This window comes from Thamnophis elegans, chromosome 10 (assembly GCF_009769535.1).
Source record: "Thamnophis elegans isolate rThaEle1 chromosome 10, rThaEle1.pri, whole genome shotgun sequence".
Taxonomy (NCBI): Eukaryota; Metazoa; Chordata; class Lepidosauria; order Squamata; family Colubridae; genus Thamnophis; species Thamnophis elegans.
This window is the reverse complement of record NC_045550.1, coordinates 25,204,910-25,225,083: the sequence shown is the minus strand read 5'-3', so window position 1 is coordinate 25,225,083 and position 20,174 is coordinate 25,204,910. Positions and strand designations below refer to the sequence as shown.

At 40.0% G+C, this 20,174-nt stretch overlaps 1 protein-coding gene across 5 annotated transcripts in view; it reads right to left on the bottom strand.

The window, feature by feature from the left end:
• Positions 1-20,174, bottom strand: part of LCOR (ligand dependent nuclear receptor corepressor) — a 95,382-nt gene that overhangs the window by 54,268 nt on the left and 20,940 nt on the right. For 3 of the 5 annotated variants that reach the window (XM_032225480.1, XM_032225481.1, XM_032225482.1), the window contains exon 2: positions 7,438-7,517. In XM_032225480.1, the coding sequence (XP_032081371.1) occupies positions 7,438-7,517 (80 nt within the window). Of the gene's footprint in view, positions 1-7,437; positions 7,518-7,922; positions 7,989-20,174 lie in introns of all 5 variants that reach the window. The other 2 variants (XM_032225483.1, XM_032225479.1) reach the window with 1 other exon arrangement.

Genomic DNA, 20,174 nt, shown 5'->3' with positions numbered 1-20,174 from the left:
GATCTAGAGAAAACAAATAATCTAGGCACATTTCAAGATGTGTTCACATTACATGTTTGTTATGCATGTAAATGTTCTGATACCTTCAGTCAAGGGTGAAATTACCCAATAGTCCAGATTTTATGGCAACTGTGGCAAAATTATCATCTGAAAATCCAACCTTAAGTGCACAACGAGATTCAGTGTATTACTATTCTTGTTCTTAATTTACATTTGGATTTAATAAAATCTTTTTGTTAAATTTACTGCAGCTTTCTATCTACCAAATCTCTAGTGATGGACAGAACATTTGAAAGGGCCAATTTGTGCAGATAACATAAACCTTTAGCCATAGTTAATGCCTGATTTTCAAGGAAGAATAAAAAGAATGAAGAGAGCCAATCTAATGCAGTGGTTCAGGGGCTGCCCTAAAAACCAGGAGACTGTGAGTTTTAGTCCTATTTTAGGCATGAAAGCCAGCTGGATTTCTTTGGGTCAGATGTGCTCTTTCAGCCCAACCTACTTCAAAGAGTTGTTGTGGGGAAAATAGGAGGAGGAAATAGTATTATGAATGTTTGCTCCCCTGAGTTATTTTTTAAATAAAGGTGGGATAAAAATCAAATGATTAAATAAATTAATTTAGATTTGAGATATTGCAAATGACAAATCTGCTCCTTTAAAGAAATGACCGTATCCGACATACCCTTTCTCTCCATTAATCAGCAGTGAATTAATCTATTAAAATGAAAAAAAAATGTAAATATTTACTGGACCAAAACAAAACAATTGAAATATAATGTAATGATTCAACTTAATTCAAATATATCATTCCTCACATTATATTTCTGAAGTTTACAAGAGAACTATTAAAGGTACAAGAACTACTGTAAATATCATGTAAAGTATAGAGAATATTAAACGCCTGGAAGATTAATAATGGAATAGTGCTGGGAATCAAATTTAAAGAAAATGAACAATGCTAAAACAGGCAGGGATTTATAAATGTATTAAATACTAGGGCTAGATATAAAAAAAAAAGTGCGCTATAGAGGGAGGACACATAAATAAAGATTTTTTTGGACAAGTAGTCCAAGGAAGCTTGCATAGATCATTAAAAATGGGTAATTATAGTAGCCTGTCAACTGCAGACAGTCTGGAAGAAGCATATCATTCTGACCCATTTCAAAGTAGAATACAGAATTGAAATTCCTTTGTCAGTTTGACAGATCATTGTCTGGAAAACAAAGAGAAAACATGGTTCCTCTGCTGGTTCTTTTTAATTTCTAAATGTGTTTTCATACCAACAACTCTGGTATCCTTCAGACTTGCTGTGAGATTTGGGAATATAGAATAGAATAACAGAGTTGGAAGGGACCTTGGAGGTCTTCTAGTCTAACCACCTGTCTAGGCAGGAAACCCTACACCACTTCAGACAAATGGTTATCCAATATCTTCTTAAAAACTTCCAGTGTTGGAGCATTCACAACTTCTGGAGGCAAGTTGCTCCACTTATTAATTGTTCTAAGTGTCAGGAAATTTCTCCTTAGTTCTAGGTTGCTTCTCCTCTTGATTAGTTTCTACCCATTGCTTCTTGTCCTACCCTCAGGTGCTTTGGAGAATAGCTTGACTCCCTCTTCTTTGTGGCAGCCCCTGAGATATTGGAACACTTCTATCATGTCTCTCCCAGTCCTTCTTTTCATTAAATTAGACATACACAGTTGGTGCATCCGTTCTTCATGTTTTAGCCTCCAGTTCCCTAACCATCTTTGTTGCTCTTCTCTGCACTCCTTCTAAAGTCTCAACATCTTTTTTACATCGTGGAGACTAAAACTGGATGCAGTATTCCAAGCGTGGCCTTACCAAGACATTATAAAGTGGTATTAACACTTCACGTGATCTTGATTCTATCCCTCTGTTTATGCAGCCTAGAACTGTGTTGGCTTTTTTGGCAGCTGCTGCACACTGCTGACTCATATTTAAATGGTTGTCCACTAGCACTCCAAAATCCCTCACACAGTTACTACTATTGAGCAAGGTACCACCTATACTGTACCTATGCATTTTGTTTTTCTTACCTAAATGTAGAACCTTACTTTTTTCACCATTGAATTTCATTTTGTTAGATAGCACCCAAGGTCAAGTCTGTCAAGTCTTGACAGTCGCGCTGACTGATGATTTCTGGAGAGCCAGGGATGGGGGTCATGCCTCCGTCCTAGTGCTCCTTGACCTCTCAGCGGCCTTCGATACCATCGACCATGGTATCCTTCTGCGACGACTGCAGGAGGTGGGGGTGGGAGGCACTGTCCTACGGTGGTTCTCCTCTTACCTCTCGGACAGGTCGCAGTCGGTGTTGGTCGGAGGGCAGAGATCGACCCCTAGGCCCCTGAATTATGGGGTGCCGCAGGATTCGGTCCTGTCCCCCCTCCTGTTTAATATCTACATGAAGCCGCTGGGTGAGATCATTCGACGGCACGGGATAAAATACCATCAGTATGCGGACGATACACAGTTGTATCTGTCCGCCCCGTGCCAACTCAGTGAAGCGGTTGACGTGATGTGTCAGTGCCTCGAGGCTGTTAGGGTCTGGATGGGGAGTAACAAGCTTGCTCTCAATCCGGATAAGACCGAGTGGCTGGTGTGTTTCCCTCCCACTAATTGGCCAAGTTTTCCATCTCTCAGGCTGGGGGGGTCAAACAGTACGCCCCTCAGACAGGGTTCGCAATTTGGGAGTCCTCCTGGACTCACAGTTGACTTTTGAACACCACTTGTCGGCTGTGACCAGGGGGGCATTTGCCCAGGTTCACCTGGTGCACCAGTTGTGTCCCTACCTGAACCAGGAGGCTCTCACAACAGTCACTCGTGCCCTTGTGACCTCAAGACTGGATTACTGCAACGTGCTCTACATGGGGCAGCCCTTGAAGAGCATTCGGAGACTTCAGCTTGTCCAGAATGCAGCCGCGCGAGCGATTGTGGGTGTACCTCGGTACACCCACGTTACACCTATCCTCTGCGAGCTGCACTGGCTGCCTATTGGTCTTCGGATACGCTTCAAGGCGCTAGTCGTCACTTATAAAGCCCTTTATGGTATTGGACCTGGGTACTTGAGAGACCACCTGCTCCCAATTACCTCCAATAGACCGATTAGATCCCACAGATTAGGCCTCCTCCGAATTCCATCCGCTGGCCAATGTCGGCTGGCGACCACCCGGAGGAGGGTCTTCTCTGTGGCTGCTCCGGCCCTTTGGAACAAGCTCCCCATGGAGATTCGAACCCTCACCACCCTCCAGGCCTTCCGCAAAGCCCTTAAAACCTGGCTGTTCCAACAGGCCTGGGGCTAATTGAGCTTTTGTCCCCCTCTCGAATGGTATGGTTGCTGTGTGCTTTTTAAATTATGGTATTGTCTTGTTCGTCTTTTTATTCCTTATTTGTATCCACCCCCCTTGACTTGAGTTGTGAGCCGCCCTGAGTCCCCTTCGGGGAAAAGGGCGGCATAGAAATCTAATAAATCCAATCCAATCCAATCCTTCTGTATCATAAGCCTATCTTCCGGAGTGTTGGCTATTCCTGCTAGTTTTGTGTCATCTGCAAATTTGATGAGTGCTTTTTATCTTTTCCAGAATCTTCCCTGGTATTGAGGGCAGGCTGATAGGTCTGTAGTTTCTTGGATCTATTTTTTTCCCTTTTTGAAGATGGGAACTATATCAGCTCTTTTCCAGTCCTCTGGCAGTTCCCCGGTGTTCCAGGATCTTTGAAAGATATAGTTCAGTGGTTCTGAGTTCTCGTCTGCCACTTCAGAATTTTGGGATGTAATCTATCTGGTCCTGGTGATTTGAACTCATCTAGGGTAGACAGATGCTCACTTCCCATTTCCCCCCCTAGTTTAACTTTCATTCCTAATCTGTTTTTTCTGGTGCTGTTTTTGATAGGTTGGGCTGTTTTTTCCTTTTGTGTAAAGAGAGTTGCAAAAAAATGAGTTAATTGGTTCTACTTTCTTCCTGTTGCTTGTCACCTTCTATAAGAAGTATGGCTTTGCAGCGGTTCCTTTCCCATCTCTCAAACTGATTTCAGGTGTCTTCAATTGAAGATAGTTGCTCCTCAATATAAAAGCTAATACTCCTTAATTTCACAGCATATGGACAGACTTAACCATTGTTTCAACTGGGAAATTGGGAGACCTAGACCAAATCAAGTCCAAAAATGCTAGAGAATTCCTGAAAGCCTAGCATTCAGCTAAACTGGCCATCAACAGGCAAAGATAAACAACATCTACACAATATTCAAAAAGCCAAAAAGGAAACAAAATGACCCATCAGCATCAATACCAAGATGAGCAGAGATTAACACATCAACAATCAAGAAGTAAACAATATTCCAATCATGGTATCACCAATTTAGGCGAAGAAGCTAACAGTGAACAATAGCCTAATCAAGCAATCACCAAAACCACTTCCACCAACATTGACAGGACAAGCCACTAACATCTAAAATGAGAGCAAACCCCATCCCGTCTAGCACTGATAATGTTACCTAATTTGGTAATGAAACACCTACATGATAACAGCCAAACTCGCAGAGCACCAAGGACCACACAAATCTATGTCTATGACCTCTCCAAGAAATGATGCGGCTACAACTACAACTGCAACTACTCCTGCAATCAGTAATCGTCTGGGTTAGGGAAAATAAATTGAAACTGAAACCAGAAAGACAAAGGTGCTTTTTATGATGTATTATTTTACTGTGGTGTGAAATGTATGTGGGATGACAGGAAAAAATTCTGCCCAAGGAATGATCAGACAAGAGGAAGAGAAGCCAAGAGTTGTTTAACAATCAGAGAAAGAAACTTAGGAAGGACCCATATAATTGGCTCGGCTGGTAAAAAGACACAGTGGAAGATTTGTACTTTCAGACTTGCAAGGTTCCTTTGATGTTGCCTTACAATAAAGTAGAATTATCTCATCTGATCATGTGTCCCATCTGGTTTAACTGGAAGGGTTGATAGGTGGTTTATCTGCCTGTCCAGAATAGAATTATATTCTGCCAAAAGCAGTAGATCTCTTTTTGATCCAAATCTCTTTCTGATTTCACAGCAATGTGTTTTATCTGCTTTGGTTGATATGCCAGCTACATTGCTATCTAAAAGATAATTAAACTGTGGTACACAAGTTGGTAAAATCAAGGCTTGACTACAATAATATCCTCTACATGTAGATGCCTTTGAGTTGGAAACTTAGTTGGTATAAAACTCAGCAATTATGTTGGTATAGAGAAAAATGTGAATATTTGTGCTTAAAGCACCATACCAGGCACCAACTTGTTTTAAACAAAATGCAAAGTTCTCATTATCTTTCAAGCCCTATATAGTGTAGATGATGAAGTAATGAAGCAGTGAATAAGACTGATACCAAAATTTGGAAAACCTTTCAGTCAGTATTTTGCTTTGGCAGATCTTTAGGATTTCTGTAGCCAACTAATCTATTCTTCCTCTTACAATTTTTTCCTTATTTCTTTATAGAACTCATCTAGCTCAACAATAATTACATCTTCCTGAATGTATTGCTCATCTCACATCTCTGCACACATTTTTAATAATATTCAAGTCTAGGGATCCTAACCCTAATCCACTTTTGCTATATTCTTATTCTGAATCTGTAAACCAGTGGTTCTCAATCTTCCCAATGTCGCGACACTTTAATACAGTTCCACATGTTGTGGTGACCCCCAACCATAAAATTGGTGTCAGTTCCTAAGACCATCGAAAATATGTATTTTCCAATGGTCTTAGGCGACCCCTGTGAAAGGGTCATTCGACCCACAAAGAGGTCCCAACTCACAGGTTGAGAACCACTACAAACAGATGGACATGAATAGCACATGTGCATTCAGATTTACAAAAAGATGTGAGGTTTCAGTTTGTAACCGAGATTATATCAGCTTCTGTTTACTCAGAATTCATTGAAACATTCATTTGCTCTGGGATGCCCAAAACTTTTGCATAGAATTATATTCCCTATTTGGGTTTTTTTTGTTTCACCTACATTCAAACAAAAGTAGCTGCTTTTCTATTAATACAGCCCCTATTCCTCCTAAATATTGTATTTTTAAAAAGTCTAATTAGCTCTTATCCCAGTGCAACATGTTATGGCTGTAAACAAAGTTTTAAAAATTACCCAAAAAGTCTGAGGAATTATGTATTGAGGTGGGTCATTTACATTATGCTATTTAGCATAAATTTAAAAATACAAAACATATCCTTATTTTGGAATTAAGGTAATATATAGATCTAGTGATCAAATAAAACAAAACTCAGTGATTTCAGTAAGAACAAAACTCAGTGATTTCAGTAAGATCAAAACTAATAGTCCTTGACATATTATTGAAATATGTCCTAGCAATCTTAGTCAATGGAAAGGGATAGTAGGAATTGTATTTCAGCAACATCAAAAATAAGAAGACAATGCTGGTTCAAATCTGCAGATGTGCTAAACATCTCCCATATTCAGTATCAACTACTCTGAAGTGACAAATTTAAAACACATAAAAAATACAAACAACAGAATAATAATATGTCAAAATCTAACCGATTCCTACATTTAAAATCAGTTTTACTGATATTTCTTGCATCATTTACCATGAAATTCTTGTTGACCTTTATAGCTCTACTCCCTACTGTAATTATGATTTAAAAAAACAAGTAGAGGCATTTACATTGTATGAATGAAATACATCAGAAATGCAACAATCATTCCAATAAATGTAGTATCTCATAGCTTACTTACAAGAGCATAATATATAAAGATAATGAGAATAAAATAAAAACGTAGTACACCAGTCAATACATTAAGAAAACACAGAGCAGAACTATAAATAATTTTATATGTATTAGGCAGTCTGGCTTTAAGTAGCTATAGCTACTATTTTCTTATCTAAGGAAATACTAGAACAGAGAATTATAATACTGCAGGACAGGGAAAAAAAGGCTGCATCTATTGGGGGAGACCAATACATGCAGCCTTCTCTTTAAGCCATGAAATAACTGCATGGCATATATGGTTAAAAGGTACCACCATGGAAAAAGAATCTCCACAAAGTGCGAGCACAGGTAGAATTATTTGTATAATAATTGCCGTGAGAGCTGCATGCTTCATCTGTACTTTACATATTGCACCTCACAGCTAGTAGCCACAAAACATTTAGTGTCATCTGCAGTCTCAGGTACAATAAGAATACAATTGTCTTGTATTACTACAGATAATTTTTAAAATGAAAGCAAATGGGGAAAAACCCACTTTGAGAAAACACTTCACCTAGTCAATATTGCTTACTTTGTTCAATATTCTCCTGCTTTGAAGAGGTGAATAAGGAGCAGCAGAACCACCTTCCGATTATGTTTTGCCAAAAACAAAGCTAAATGTAATCCCAAATCTTTGCCAAAGTTTATCTTTATTGCATTGTTACCTTCACTTTTTCTCTTCTCAAACAGCAGAAAAGACAATTTTCATCAAAAGACCAATCAGAGACACCTTCAGGTTCAAAGTCTGTGAATAAGAAGAAAAAGTTATTTCACATCTATAAAGATGCAACTTTTGAATGGTTAAAATTCATTCCTAATTCCCTACCCGTTTTATAAGACGCTTGATGCTATATGAGCAATGCTAGTTTGAATGCTACCATGCTTTTCTTTTCCACAACGTTACAAAAGTATAATTTTCGCCTACACACAAAGCTAATTTTCCTAAGCAACACCAAAACCACTGCCAGTTATGCTCATTAGTAATTTTAGCCAATATGAAACTAACTGTGAGCACTGCCTGGGGGAGGGGAAAAAAGCACAAATCACCAAGGTAACATACATTTTCTAGAGACAGAGCAGAGGTTGAGTTTGTCATTAAAGATGCAGATCAAGGCAATATATATATATAAATATACTTTATATATAATACCTTTAAGCAAATTCAGATCTTTTAATAATTCAGCTCCAAACAGCCCTTCTAGAATACTTTCAAATCCTAAAATTAAAGAAAGAATGTTTAATTTCCTCAAATTATATATATATATATATATATATATATATATATATATATATATATATATATATATATATATATATATATATATATATATATATATCAGTGCCAGAATATTGACAATTCTACATGTATCTGTTATTAGAATAAATCTGAATGTGCTTTTATTATGTATTCTATATTTTTTGGTCAATCTTATCAAAATCAGTTAAAACATGTACAAAGAGACACATAATTATATAAATGCCGCATAGTGAAAATGAAGCAAAACAGTTTAAAAATGGGAAAAAGTTCTATTTAAATATAATTCAATTAAATGATTCCAACATTAAAAATAAGTACCGTATTTATCGGCGTATAACACGCAGTTTTAAAACTAAAATTGCAAGCTTAAACCCTGCCTGCGTGTTATACGCCGATACTCCGGGTGGCAGAAGCCCGGGACCCAGTCAAATTCGCTGCGCAAGGTGAAACGGCCGGCAGCAGCCCTGCTCTCCTGCTGCGGCTTCTGTTTCAATAGGGAAGAAAACTTCCTTTCGCTTCCCGGGCTTCTGCCGCCCGGCAGAAGCCCCGGGACCCAGTCAAATTCGGGAAGCGAAAGGAAGTTTTCTTCCCTACTGAAACAGAAGCCGCAGCAGGAGAGCGAGGCCAGCGTCCGTTTCAGTCGCTTCCCTTCTCCGTCTTGATTGCTGGAAGCAGTAACAAACGGCGCGTCCGCTCCGCATCGCCCTGACAACCACCCCAGCCGGCGGCTGCCAGGCCTCGCTGGAGTCAATTGCAAAGCTGCGTTCAGCGCTTTGAGGACCTGAGGCATCTTGGGAAATGTAGTTCCCTATCAGAAAGAATGGAGTAGCTGCGAATTTGTAACAACATAATATAACTTGGTGCTTCGCAGGTTACGAAAATCTCGTTTGATTTGCACACTGTTTTTTAAAAGTTAGATAAAGAAATTATGCTGTGAAAGCGACTAGATAGCCCCCCTCCCCTTCCTGTGTGTGAGAAAGGGAAGGAGAGGAAGGAAGGAGGGAGGGGGGAGGAAAAGAAGAAGGGAGGGGGGGAGAAGATGGAAGGAGAAAAGATGGATGGAAGGAGAAAGAATGGAAGGAGAAGGAGGAAGATGGAAGAAGAAAGGAAGAAAAAGAAGAAGGGAGGGAGAAGGAAGGAGGTAGGAAGAAAAGGGGAAGAGAGGGAAAGAGCAGAAAGACAAAGAGGATGAAGTTGATAGGCAAGAGGAAGGGGGAAGGAAGGGAAAAAAGAGGGAGAGAGTGAAGATGAGGAAGAGGTTTTTGGTTTTCCAAAAAGCAGTGATTCTGATTAAGTTTTTTTGCTCAAAGAGGTGTTTTTTCATTTCATATTTGCCTTTTAAGAGGAGTTAATGTTATAATTCATGTTCTAATGTTATAAATTTTAATCCAACATTAAGTTCCGAGCTTCCAAGTCATTTATTTTTAATGAAAAAAATTTTTACTCAAATTTTTGTGTTAAAATGGGGGGTGCGTGTTATACGCCGGTGCGTGTTATACGCCGATAAATACGGTACTCACTTAAGATTATGAATTCAAAAATGTATTTATCTTCCAGAGTCTACTTTTAAGCTTTGTAACTAATTTGACAAGGAAAGCCACTAAGGTTAATCTGAAGCCAAATATGGAATGTGTTTACTCTGTAGATGCTTAATTATTACTTAGGTATTTACAGTTTTTTCACAATTCCTATTTCAAATATTACACCTCTCCCTCCCCCCAAATTAGTGCCATATTTGTGAATATAATTAGTGTACTTTTGGCTTGCAGCTAAAGAAACAGCATACCTATTTATCAGCTTCTCAGAATATAAGGGATATAGAAAATATACTGCATTGTAACAAGCACAAATTCCACTGAAGTAATCTATTTACCATTTATATGTAAAGATATTTCACATAAACACTTCTGCTGTACAATATCTGTACTGAACAGTAGAGATATCACATTTTATTTCAAAATAATTCAAGGAATAAATTATTTCTTTACCCATACTATCGTATTTTTTGGAGTTTAGGAAGCACCTTTCCCCTCCCGCCCCAAAAAAGACGGTGAAAATCTGGGTGCGTCTTATATATGGAATACAGTATTTTTGACCTCCTGAAACCTCGCCCCGCGCATCCAGTTTTTCACAAAAATGGACGCAGAGGGTTTGGAGACCTGCAAAGTGCTCCTGGGGGCTGGGTAGGGCAAAAAGAAGCAAAAAATGGGGCCGTTTTTCACAAAACAGGGCCGTTTTTGTCCTCCCCAGCCTCCAGGAGCACTCTACAGGCCTCCCACACTCTCTGCATGCCCCGTTTTTGCGAAAAATTGGTCTGTTTTTTGCCTCCCAAACCCCCATGTCGTGATTTTGCCTTCCCGGGCCTCCAGGAGCACTTTGCAGGCCTCTCAAACTCTCCGCATTTCCCTTTTTAACAAAAAGGGGCCAGGGAGGGAAAAAATGTTTTTTTTTAATTTACCTCTTCAAAATCTTGGTGCATCTTATAGTCCATAAAATACGGTACATAATGAGTGATGGACTATTTAACTCTGGAAGAGAAAATTACTTCTGGTATGCAGAAGTAGTCCAATGCTCATTTAATAATAAATATTTAATAAATATTATCAAGAGTCATAGTGGAAATTTTGAGGCGTAATAATTAAGTAGATCCAGAAAGTGCAAGAGCACATAAAACCACATGTATAGTTGGAAGGCAAAACCACAAAATTCCACCTTACTTATTTTAACTATATCAAGCAATCAAACCCACTGGAAAAGGCTTATGCTTGGAATTGTCAACACTAAAAGGAGGCCACTCAAAAAACATGGTGCCTAGATATTAAAGCCAACACCAGTCAGAGCATAAAATATAAATTATAACTGAAATATTGGAAACAGCTAATCCATAAAACCTTCAAGACTCAAGCATGATTGAATGGACAGCATCATCATCATAATATCTTAAAGTATTTACTAAGATAGTCAAAAAACTATGCTGGAATAAAGTTGACATTTTAATCTATAGTGTAATGACAAAATTACGAAGAAATGGCAAAAGTATAGGAGAGATAAAATACAAATTAAACAATAGAAAAATAAGGAATTGAAAAGAACACTTATACACACAGTTAATAAACCCAAATTTTGGAATGCAGATGGTGTCTTAGCCTTGTTTTATTTAATCTTAAAAGAGCTCTATCTTTTAAATGAAACTGACACATCTCTAATTCACAATAGAAATGTCCAGAAACATGGATGCTTTGTATATTACTTATTAGTATAAATTACATTTTAAAAAATGTTTTTAGAAAAGTAAAAGCTGACAGAATTTAGACTACCGAAAAAGAAATAAAATTTAAGAAATCACAACACTTTAATTATTTCCTATTAAAAATGCAGGTAAATGCAGCTAAAATGTGATATGTTAAAAACTTGTTCATTTTAACTTATACAGGATGGTCTCTAAAAAGAAATCTTTTAAATAATGGTCATTAATTGCTATCACACAGAATCTTTATGCAAGTAAATAAGCATTCACAGTGCTTCTGAAATGGATTATATAAAGTATACAATCTGGCTTGCTTTGTTCACTGTTCTAGCAATGGTAATGACGCTTGGTGTATATTAATATTAAATATTAGATTTAACAGTTGCATAGCAACAGCAGAAAAGCTTATATGCAATACTTGTCACAGAAAATGCCAAACAAGCAAGGATGAACTTATTCAAAAAATATTTTAAAGACCTAGCAGTATTATAATTTATTAGATTTAGTTATACAGCCCAACCCAATACACCAGAAATAGCAACAAATTAATCAAATAATCTGATTTGCTATGTTTAATACAGAAAGAATCAAAGTAAAAAACAAGGGTACATGGAACAATTAAATAGATCCATTTTAGAGTTGAGATAATGAGAAATTGCTAATATTTACTAAGATTTATCTATCACCATTTTAGGAATTAAAAGAAATATGATTTTATCCACTGATAATATTTTACGCATTTGCATTGAGATGTAATATATTCCTATTAATTTCAAGAGGAAACAATATGGCTGCCTTTGTTTGACTCTTTTATTCATTCCTATGAATGTTCGATCATTTCCATTTCTGAATAGAACAGTATTAAAAGTCTCAAGAATTTTTCATTTTATTATTTCCACTTCACATTGAATTTGGATTTTCTGTACTTGGTGGTGATGGTGTTTTCAAGGAAATACAGTTATATAATCCTTCTGTTAAAAAAAAACCTACCACAATTAACAATACTTGACTTTTTCAGTAAAATAGTTCCACTGCAAGAGGTAGTTAATTCACTGAAGACTCATTAAGACATAAAAAAAATCAAGGATTAATGCCAATCAAATCAAATATTTATTATAATTATAAACCAGCATAACAGATGAATGCAAAACAGAACTGGATTCTTAAGACACATGTATTTAGAATCCTACTTTAAAAAGTTAGCATGTATTATTTTGGTTATTATTTCTGCAAGCACTTCCAGCAAACATTTTTTTAACTGGGGTATCTTAAATTAAATACGAAAATCTTATTGTAATATGTATATATTTACATGTTTATTTTTACTTCTCTTAATACTTATTACCTATTCTCATCCTACTCTATTCCTTGTTTCTTTTAGCTTTTTCAACTACAAAGTCATATATAGAAGCCAAGGAAGTTTTTTTCATTCTCTTTGGAATTTCATACGGTGGAGCACAAATGGCCCAGTTCAGGCAAAGCCTGTATGAAGACTCTTTCTATAGCAATAGCATAATGGCTGGCTATTATGGTTTATGGTTTTATGGTTTTATTATTTATAGGCCGCCCTTTTCCCTGAGGGGACTCAGGGCGGCTTACAATATATAGGGAGGGGAGTACAAGACAGTAAGACATAAAACAATACATAAGTAAAAATAGTACACAACATTCATCATTCGGGTGGGGACGGATTACGATCTTTATCCCCAGGCCTGACGGGATAGCCAGGTCTTGAGGGCTGTGCGGAAGGTCTGGACGGTGGTGAGGGTACGAATCTCCACGGGGAGATCGTTCCAAAGGGTCGGAGCTACTACTGAAAAGGCTCTCCTCCATGTAGTTGCCAGTCGACACTGACTGGCGGATGGAACTCGGAGGAGGCCTAATCTGTGCGATCTAATAGGTCGCAAGGAGGTAATTGGCAGGAGGCGGTCTCTCAAGTACGCAGATCCACTACCATGAAGGGCTTTATGGGTGGTAAGTAGCACCTTGAAGCGCACCCGGAGATCAACAGGTAGCCAGCGCAGCTCGCGGAGGATAGGTGTTATGTGGGCGAACCGAGGTGCACCCACGATCACTCGCGCGGCCGCATTCTGGACTAGCTGAAGTCGCCGGGTGCTCTTCAAGGGCAGCCCCATGTAGAGCACGTTGCAGTATTCCAGCCTAGAGGTCACAAGGGCCCAAGTGACTGTTGTGAGGGCCTCCCGGTTCAGGTAGGGTCGCAACTGGCGCACCAGGCGAACCTGGGCAAATGCCCCCCTGGTCACAGCCGTCAGATGGTGATCGAAGGTCAGCAGTGGGTCCAGGAGGACTCCCAAGTTGCGAACCCTGTCTGAGGGGTATAAAGTTTGGCCCCCCAGCCTGAGTGATGGAACACTAGCCAAATTATTGGGAGGGAAACACAACAGCCACTCGGTCTTCTCCGGGTTGAGTACAAGCTTGTTAGCCCTCATCCAGTCCCTAACGGCTTCAAGACCCCGGTTCATCACGTCCACCGCTTCATTGAGTTGGCACGGGGCGGACAGATACAACTGGGTATCGTCCGCCTATTGGTGGTATCTTATCCCGTGCCTCCGAATGATCTCGCCCAGCGGTTTCATGTAGATGTTAAATAGTAGGGGGGATAAGACCGAACCCTGTGGCACCCCATATGTTAGGGGCCTAGGGGTCGATCTCTGCCCTCCAACTAACACCGACTGCGACCTGTCCGAGAGGTAGGAGGAGAACCACTGCAAAACAGTGCCTCCCACCCCCACCTCCCGCAGTCTTCGCAGAAGGATACCATGGTCGATGGTATCGAAAGCCGCCGAGAGGTCAAGGAGAACCAGGATGGAGGCATGGCCTCCATCCCTGGCTCTCCAGAGATCATCGGTCAATGCGACCAAAGCGGTTTCTGTGCTGCAACCAGGTCTGAAGCCGGACTGGAAGGGGTCTAGGTAACTGGCTTCCTCCAAGGACCGTTGAAGCTGGAAGGCCACCACCTTCTCAACAACCTTCCCTACAAAGGGGAGGTTGGAGACTGGACGATAGTTGTTGAGAACAGCTGGATCCAAAGATGGTTTCTTCAGGAGGGGTCTCACCACCGCCGCTTTAAGTGCGGAGGGGAAGTGCCCCTCCCGAAGGGAGGCGGTAACAACCGCCTGGATCCAGCCTCGTGTCACCTCACTGCTGTTGGCGACCAACCAGGAGGGACACGGGTCCAGTACACAGGTGGAGGCACTCACAGCTCTCATGGCCTTGTCCACATCCCCAGGGGCAACATCCTAAAACTCAACCCAGGGATGGTCTACCAATTTATCCTCTTGTGCCTCGGCTGGATCTGCAGAGGTGGAGTCCAAATCCGACCGAAACCAAGCAACTTTGTCCGCTAAGAACTGGACATAATCCTCAGCCCTACCCTGCAAGGGGTCCCCCGTATCCCTCCTATGTAGGAGGGAGCGGGTTATCCTAAACAGGGCGGCTGGGCGGGACTCAGCGGACGCAACCAAGGTGGAAATATACGATCTTTTTGCTGTCCTAAGTGCCCTGATGTACTCCTTGGTGCAAGTTGTTAAGAGTGCTCGGTTCGATTCGGACTTATCGGACCTCCATAGGTGCTCTAGGCGTCTCCTCCGGCGCTTCCTCTCCCGGAGCTCCTCGGTGAACCAAGGAGGCCTCCGGGATCCGCCGCCTCGGAGGGGCCGTAGTGGCGCAATCCGGTCAAGGGTCTCCGATGCTGCCGAATGCCAGGCAGCAACCAGAGTCTCCACCGGACTGTGGGCTATTCCCTGAACTAAGGGAAAGTCAGTGAATTTAAGGTTAGAGTTGCTTTCTGAGATGAGCCTATCCTATGCTTTCAGGAAGATTTGGTAGCATCAGTTGCTGACTGGGCAAAATATCTTGCCACTATCAAGTTAACTTAAATTACAGAGAAGATTCAGCTGTTCAGACCAACCAGGGATACATACAGTATCACAGCCTTTGTGTAACACAGTCTCTAATTATTCTTTCTTCCTGTTTGCCCCAGTTTCCTCACCTTTTGTATGGAAAACTATTTTTTTGTTTAAAAATACAAACTACTGAAGCTAGAAAAGCTTAGAACACATTCAAAACTGGATATCAGTCAGGAAAAGAAATTTGGATTAATCTCAGTATTTTCAGTGAATCTATCATCCATTGCCCTTCTCAATAACCTGATATGCCTGATAAAAACAGGAGGATGAATAATTGGGGTGGAGGAAAAAAACAATGCATTAAGAAAACTTAATTTTGGGAAGACAAGCTTCAAATGATTGCTCACTGATCTCTCAAGACAGGAAGCAAAAGCAAAGTGAAGTAAGACTTTTAAGACTTTTTCATACTGCAGAACAATGAAGGAGAGAGCTCATTCAAACTGAATTAGGTAACAATAAAGAATTATTTTATAATACTTCCTAGAGCAATGGTCCCCAACTGCTGGTCTGTGGACCTGCACTGGTCCGTAGCATGCCAGAAACCGGGGCATGTAAACAATCCCCCATCTGCAGGATGCAGGCAGCATATGAAACCACGCCCCTTCCAGTCCACAGAAAAATTCTCTCCACGGAACCGTTTCCTGGTGCCCAGAAGGTTGCAGACGACGGTCCTAGAGAAATTCTTGTAATCATATATGTGGTGCCAAGTTCATTGAAACAAGGACATAACAACAATGGTGATTTCTCAGAGTATCGGCAATCCCTATGTATCTCTAATGGATTTAATTTAAGATCAGATTAATTTACAGTTGAAATATATGAAAAACTTTACAACAGATTATCTAGATCAGGGGTGTCAAACTCAAGGCCTGTGGGGTGCTTAGATCTGGCCCACAGGGCCGCCCTGGAAACAGTGAAGGAGCGGCCCACAGTGCCTCTGCCAGCGAAAACAGAGCTCAGGAGAGCTGCACACAGGTCCTCCTGAGCTCTGTTTTCACTGGCAGAGGGTTGCAGGAGGCTGTCGCAGCTGAAAATGGAGCTCAGGAGCCTGTTTTCTCTGGCAGAGCACTTGGGCTACCATAGGCGCTTTCGACATGAATGACATTAAGCTGGCCATGGCCACGCCCACTCTACCCCCCTCAAGGTCAAACACAACCTTGATGCGGCCCCCAATGAAATCAAGTTTGACACCCGTGATCTAGATATATTGCCATTTTTAGTTAAAACAATCTTGCAAGTTCCAGTTATATTCCATAAGGATATTTTGAGTATTTTGATTAACAGCTGCTCTTTTCTTTAACTTGAAAATATAAAGGGTTTTTTTACTCCAGTTTTTACTTGCCATGGTTAATCAAGAAAGGTTTGCATTCTTAGATTATCTCAGCATACAGTACAATTAGAGTTGGAAGCATCATAGACAGAAACCTTGAAGATTATGGGGCAACATCCTGTAAAGTACATCTGGTTCAAAATTCAGCTAGCAGTCATAGCCAGATTAGCAGAATAACTTACTATGCAGAATTTCAATTAGTTGCCAATAGGTAGGATCAAAATTATGGCAATTACCTACAGTATATAAAGGCCTTTATGGTTCAGATCTTCATTAATCACAGTACCCTTTTCTCCAATCAGTCTCTCCATCTAATATGTCCTTTCTGGAGACACTGCTTGTAACTCTGTCAATTCCCAAGGGAAATACTCTGAAATAGGCTTTCCTGTAGGTACTACAAGCCTACATAATATGTTGTTGTTTTTAACCATTTAGTCATGTCTGACTCTTCGTAACTTATACAGAATATATAGGTGTATACGAAATATATACTTCCCTAGAATCAAAATAGTTCTCTGTCTGATATTGTTTTGGAAAGAGATAAACACTATCCTTTTCATCAAATGTATGGAACTAAGTTGATTGAGGATGCTGTTACACATTATGACCAATAGATCTATCTATACCTGTCCTCTCCATTCATTTTAGCAATGCTTGCCGTATTTTTCAGAGTATAAGATGCTCCAAAATATAAGACGCACATAGCTTTTTGGGAGGAAAACAAGGGAAAAAAATCTGCCTCCCAGCAATTTGACTCCTTGCAGCAAACAGCAAACAGTACAGACGATATATACTGTTTGTCGTGTATTTCTGTGAATGTGTGCCTGACCCATAGAAATAGAAAAGAATTGGAAAAATGTACATTATGGCAGTATATTAATGCCAGAAAGCTTTCTTAAATGTAATCACACTAACTCCTCCCAATTATTTAAATAAATCTACTCTAAACATGACTAAGTAAGGGTCTAGCTCAGCTGCCTTAATACTACAACAGGACATTGTTACATTTCAGACTATACTTGTACAGATGCTGTTAAAATTGATGTGGCTTTCTGGAAGTATATGTTATTCTCTGCTATTTAAAAGAAGATACAATAGCACTGGGCCTCTTCAGATCAAGCATTTATTTTAAAAAGCTTCTGTTATGGTCTGCTGGCAACCTGTGGAGTTGGCAGCAGAGTTGGACAATGAGTCTGGGAAAAGTTCGGACAAGGGCTCTGCGTCAGAGGCAGAGACGGGGCCAGGGCCATAATTCTGGGAATTATGTGCTGCCTCCGGAGCCTTCAGAGTTGGACATCAACGAGGCAGAGGAACAGGGGGAGTCTGTTCCCAGTGCGCACATGCACAGAGCTGCCGAGAGGCAAGAACAGTTAAGACAAAGGGGGCAACTCGGGAGTAGGGCTTGGAGATTACTGCCCCCTCCCATAAGACATAAAGGAGGAGCAAACAGACGTGAGCCTTTGCAGGAAGCAACTTTGTTCGTTCTGGTCGGTTTACATTCTGAAGCTCCGTTTTGACTCTGTGCTCCGTGAAGCCTGGCAAAGTTAATCAGCAATTAGGTCTTTGGCATCGTTCCAAGAGAGATAAAGGTGGGTGCTTATCAGCCTTATCCTGAAAGACTTTGACAGACTTCTGTCGGACTCTTTACAAACTATTTGTGACTCATTATGGGCTGTGAATGAACATAATTCACAACCATTGAAATAAAAAGAGTTTTTGGCACTGTCTCAGGAAGCCTAGATCAGAACAGCTTCTTCATTTTGTTAAGTTGTCTAGAACAATAATAAAGCAGTCTTAAAAAAATAAGTTTAATAATTTGAACATTGTATAGGCATTTATAGTTATTGACTTACCTCCTTGAAGCAAACAGCAAACAGCCTGTTTCAGTTTCAATTTCAGCACAGGCCTCCCAATGATCAACTGTTTTATGCTGCAGGGATTGCCATAGACTATTACCGGCTCTGCAAGCCCCATTCTCAGCCTCCACAAGCCCCATTTTCTGCCTGTTCTGTGCGGTGGGGATAGGAATAGGCGGAAAATGGGGCGTGCAGGACAAAAATGGAATGCAGATGCCAAAAATGGGGTGTGCGGAGGCGGCAGTAGACAATGACAATCCCTGCAGCCTGAAACAGCTGGTGGTTGGGATCCAACCGACAATCAGCTGCTTGTGCTAATTAGGCTGTGCTGAAGCTGAAACTGGCTGTTGGCTGTTTGCTGCAAGGAGGCAAATTGCTAGGAGGCAGAGGCCAAAGGGTGGGGGCCAGAGGGTGGACGGGGGCTACATTTGATGTATAAGACACACCCACATTTCTACCTTCTTTTAGAGGGGAAAAGTCGACCTGAGTGCTTCGGGATTGGGCGGCATATAAATTTTAATAATAAATAAATAAATAAATAAAGTACATCTTATATTCCGAAAAATACAATAAGTTCTTTCTGTTTAAATGGATGAAGAGGAAGACAACATTCTTTTGTTCATTTCCCTTAAAATATCCTCCAGATGTTGTTAGCATCTGCATTACACACAGACACACAATAAGTTTAAAAACATTACATTGGACTATTATAATTTTGAAGAATTGTATGTTGATTTTCTGGTTAATTTTCTACCACCACAATCATGGACAGTTCTTTTATATTGACCTTTGTGAACTATCAATACTCTGTGATTTGGATGGCATAATTTTTTGAAGTTTTATAAAACTAGATGAATTACATAGATACACAAAGCAGAATGGTAATAGATTGAAAGCACTATGGTCAGAATGAAATCTGAAACATCAGTTAATTGATTAATGATGACTATTCACAAGTAGCACTGGCATAAGCATCACGATTAGGAAAACAAACAAATCTTAATTGATTGAAAAAAGTCTCCCTCCTATGTTTGTTATTTGTCACAAGTGACTATTTTATAAACTTGCTTAAAATAATAACATTTTGTACTCTAGAAATACAATACAAATGTAAGAAAAGAGAGTGAGTTGGGAGGGAAACCTGTCTCAAGGCAAGGAAGCTTTCTACAAGTAGAATCTTCAATTCTTATATTCTATCTAATAATGCTTTGAAACACCAAAAATTTGTTATTCATCAGTAGGCGAAGTACTATAATCAAAATGTGGTTTTTGCGGGCTGATATATGGTTGTACTATAATGTACTTAAGCATTACTTCTTGTAGAGTTTTATTCTTTTATTCAGTTGTGTCCCATTCCATTCCAAGATATTTCCTGGACGAGTCCCTGCAGTTTTCTAGGCAAGGTTTTTCAGAGGTGGTTTGCCGCAGCCTCCTTCCTAAGGCTGAGAGAAACCGAGCCTAGCTGGCTTCATGCCTAGACAGAACTAGAATGCACGGTCTCTTAGTTTCTAGTCTGATGCCTTAACCACTACACCAAACTGGCTTTCACTTCTTGTACAGTATTTGTAAATACAGTGTAATATGATAAATGCTATATGTAATGCTAGATAAATTATAGTATGTAAAATGCTATAAAATCTCAAATCAAAGCTCCTGCAAAGAGTTACAATCAAAACTTTTAATATCTAAGTATCTGCAGTCAGCATCAGGACCATATATTATGAACATGCTTCGTATGTATTTCATCTAGACAGGAAAGTTCATGCCCACATGTGCCAAGTG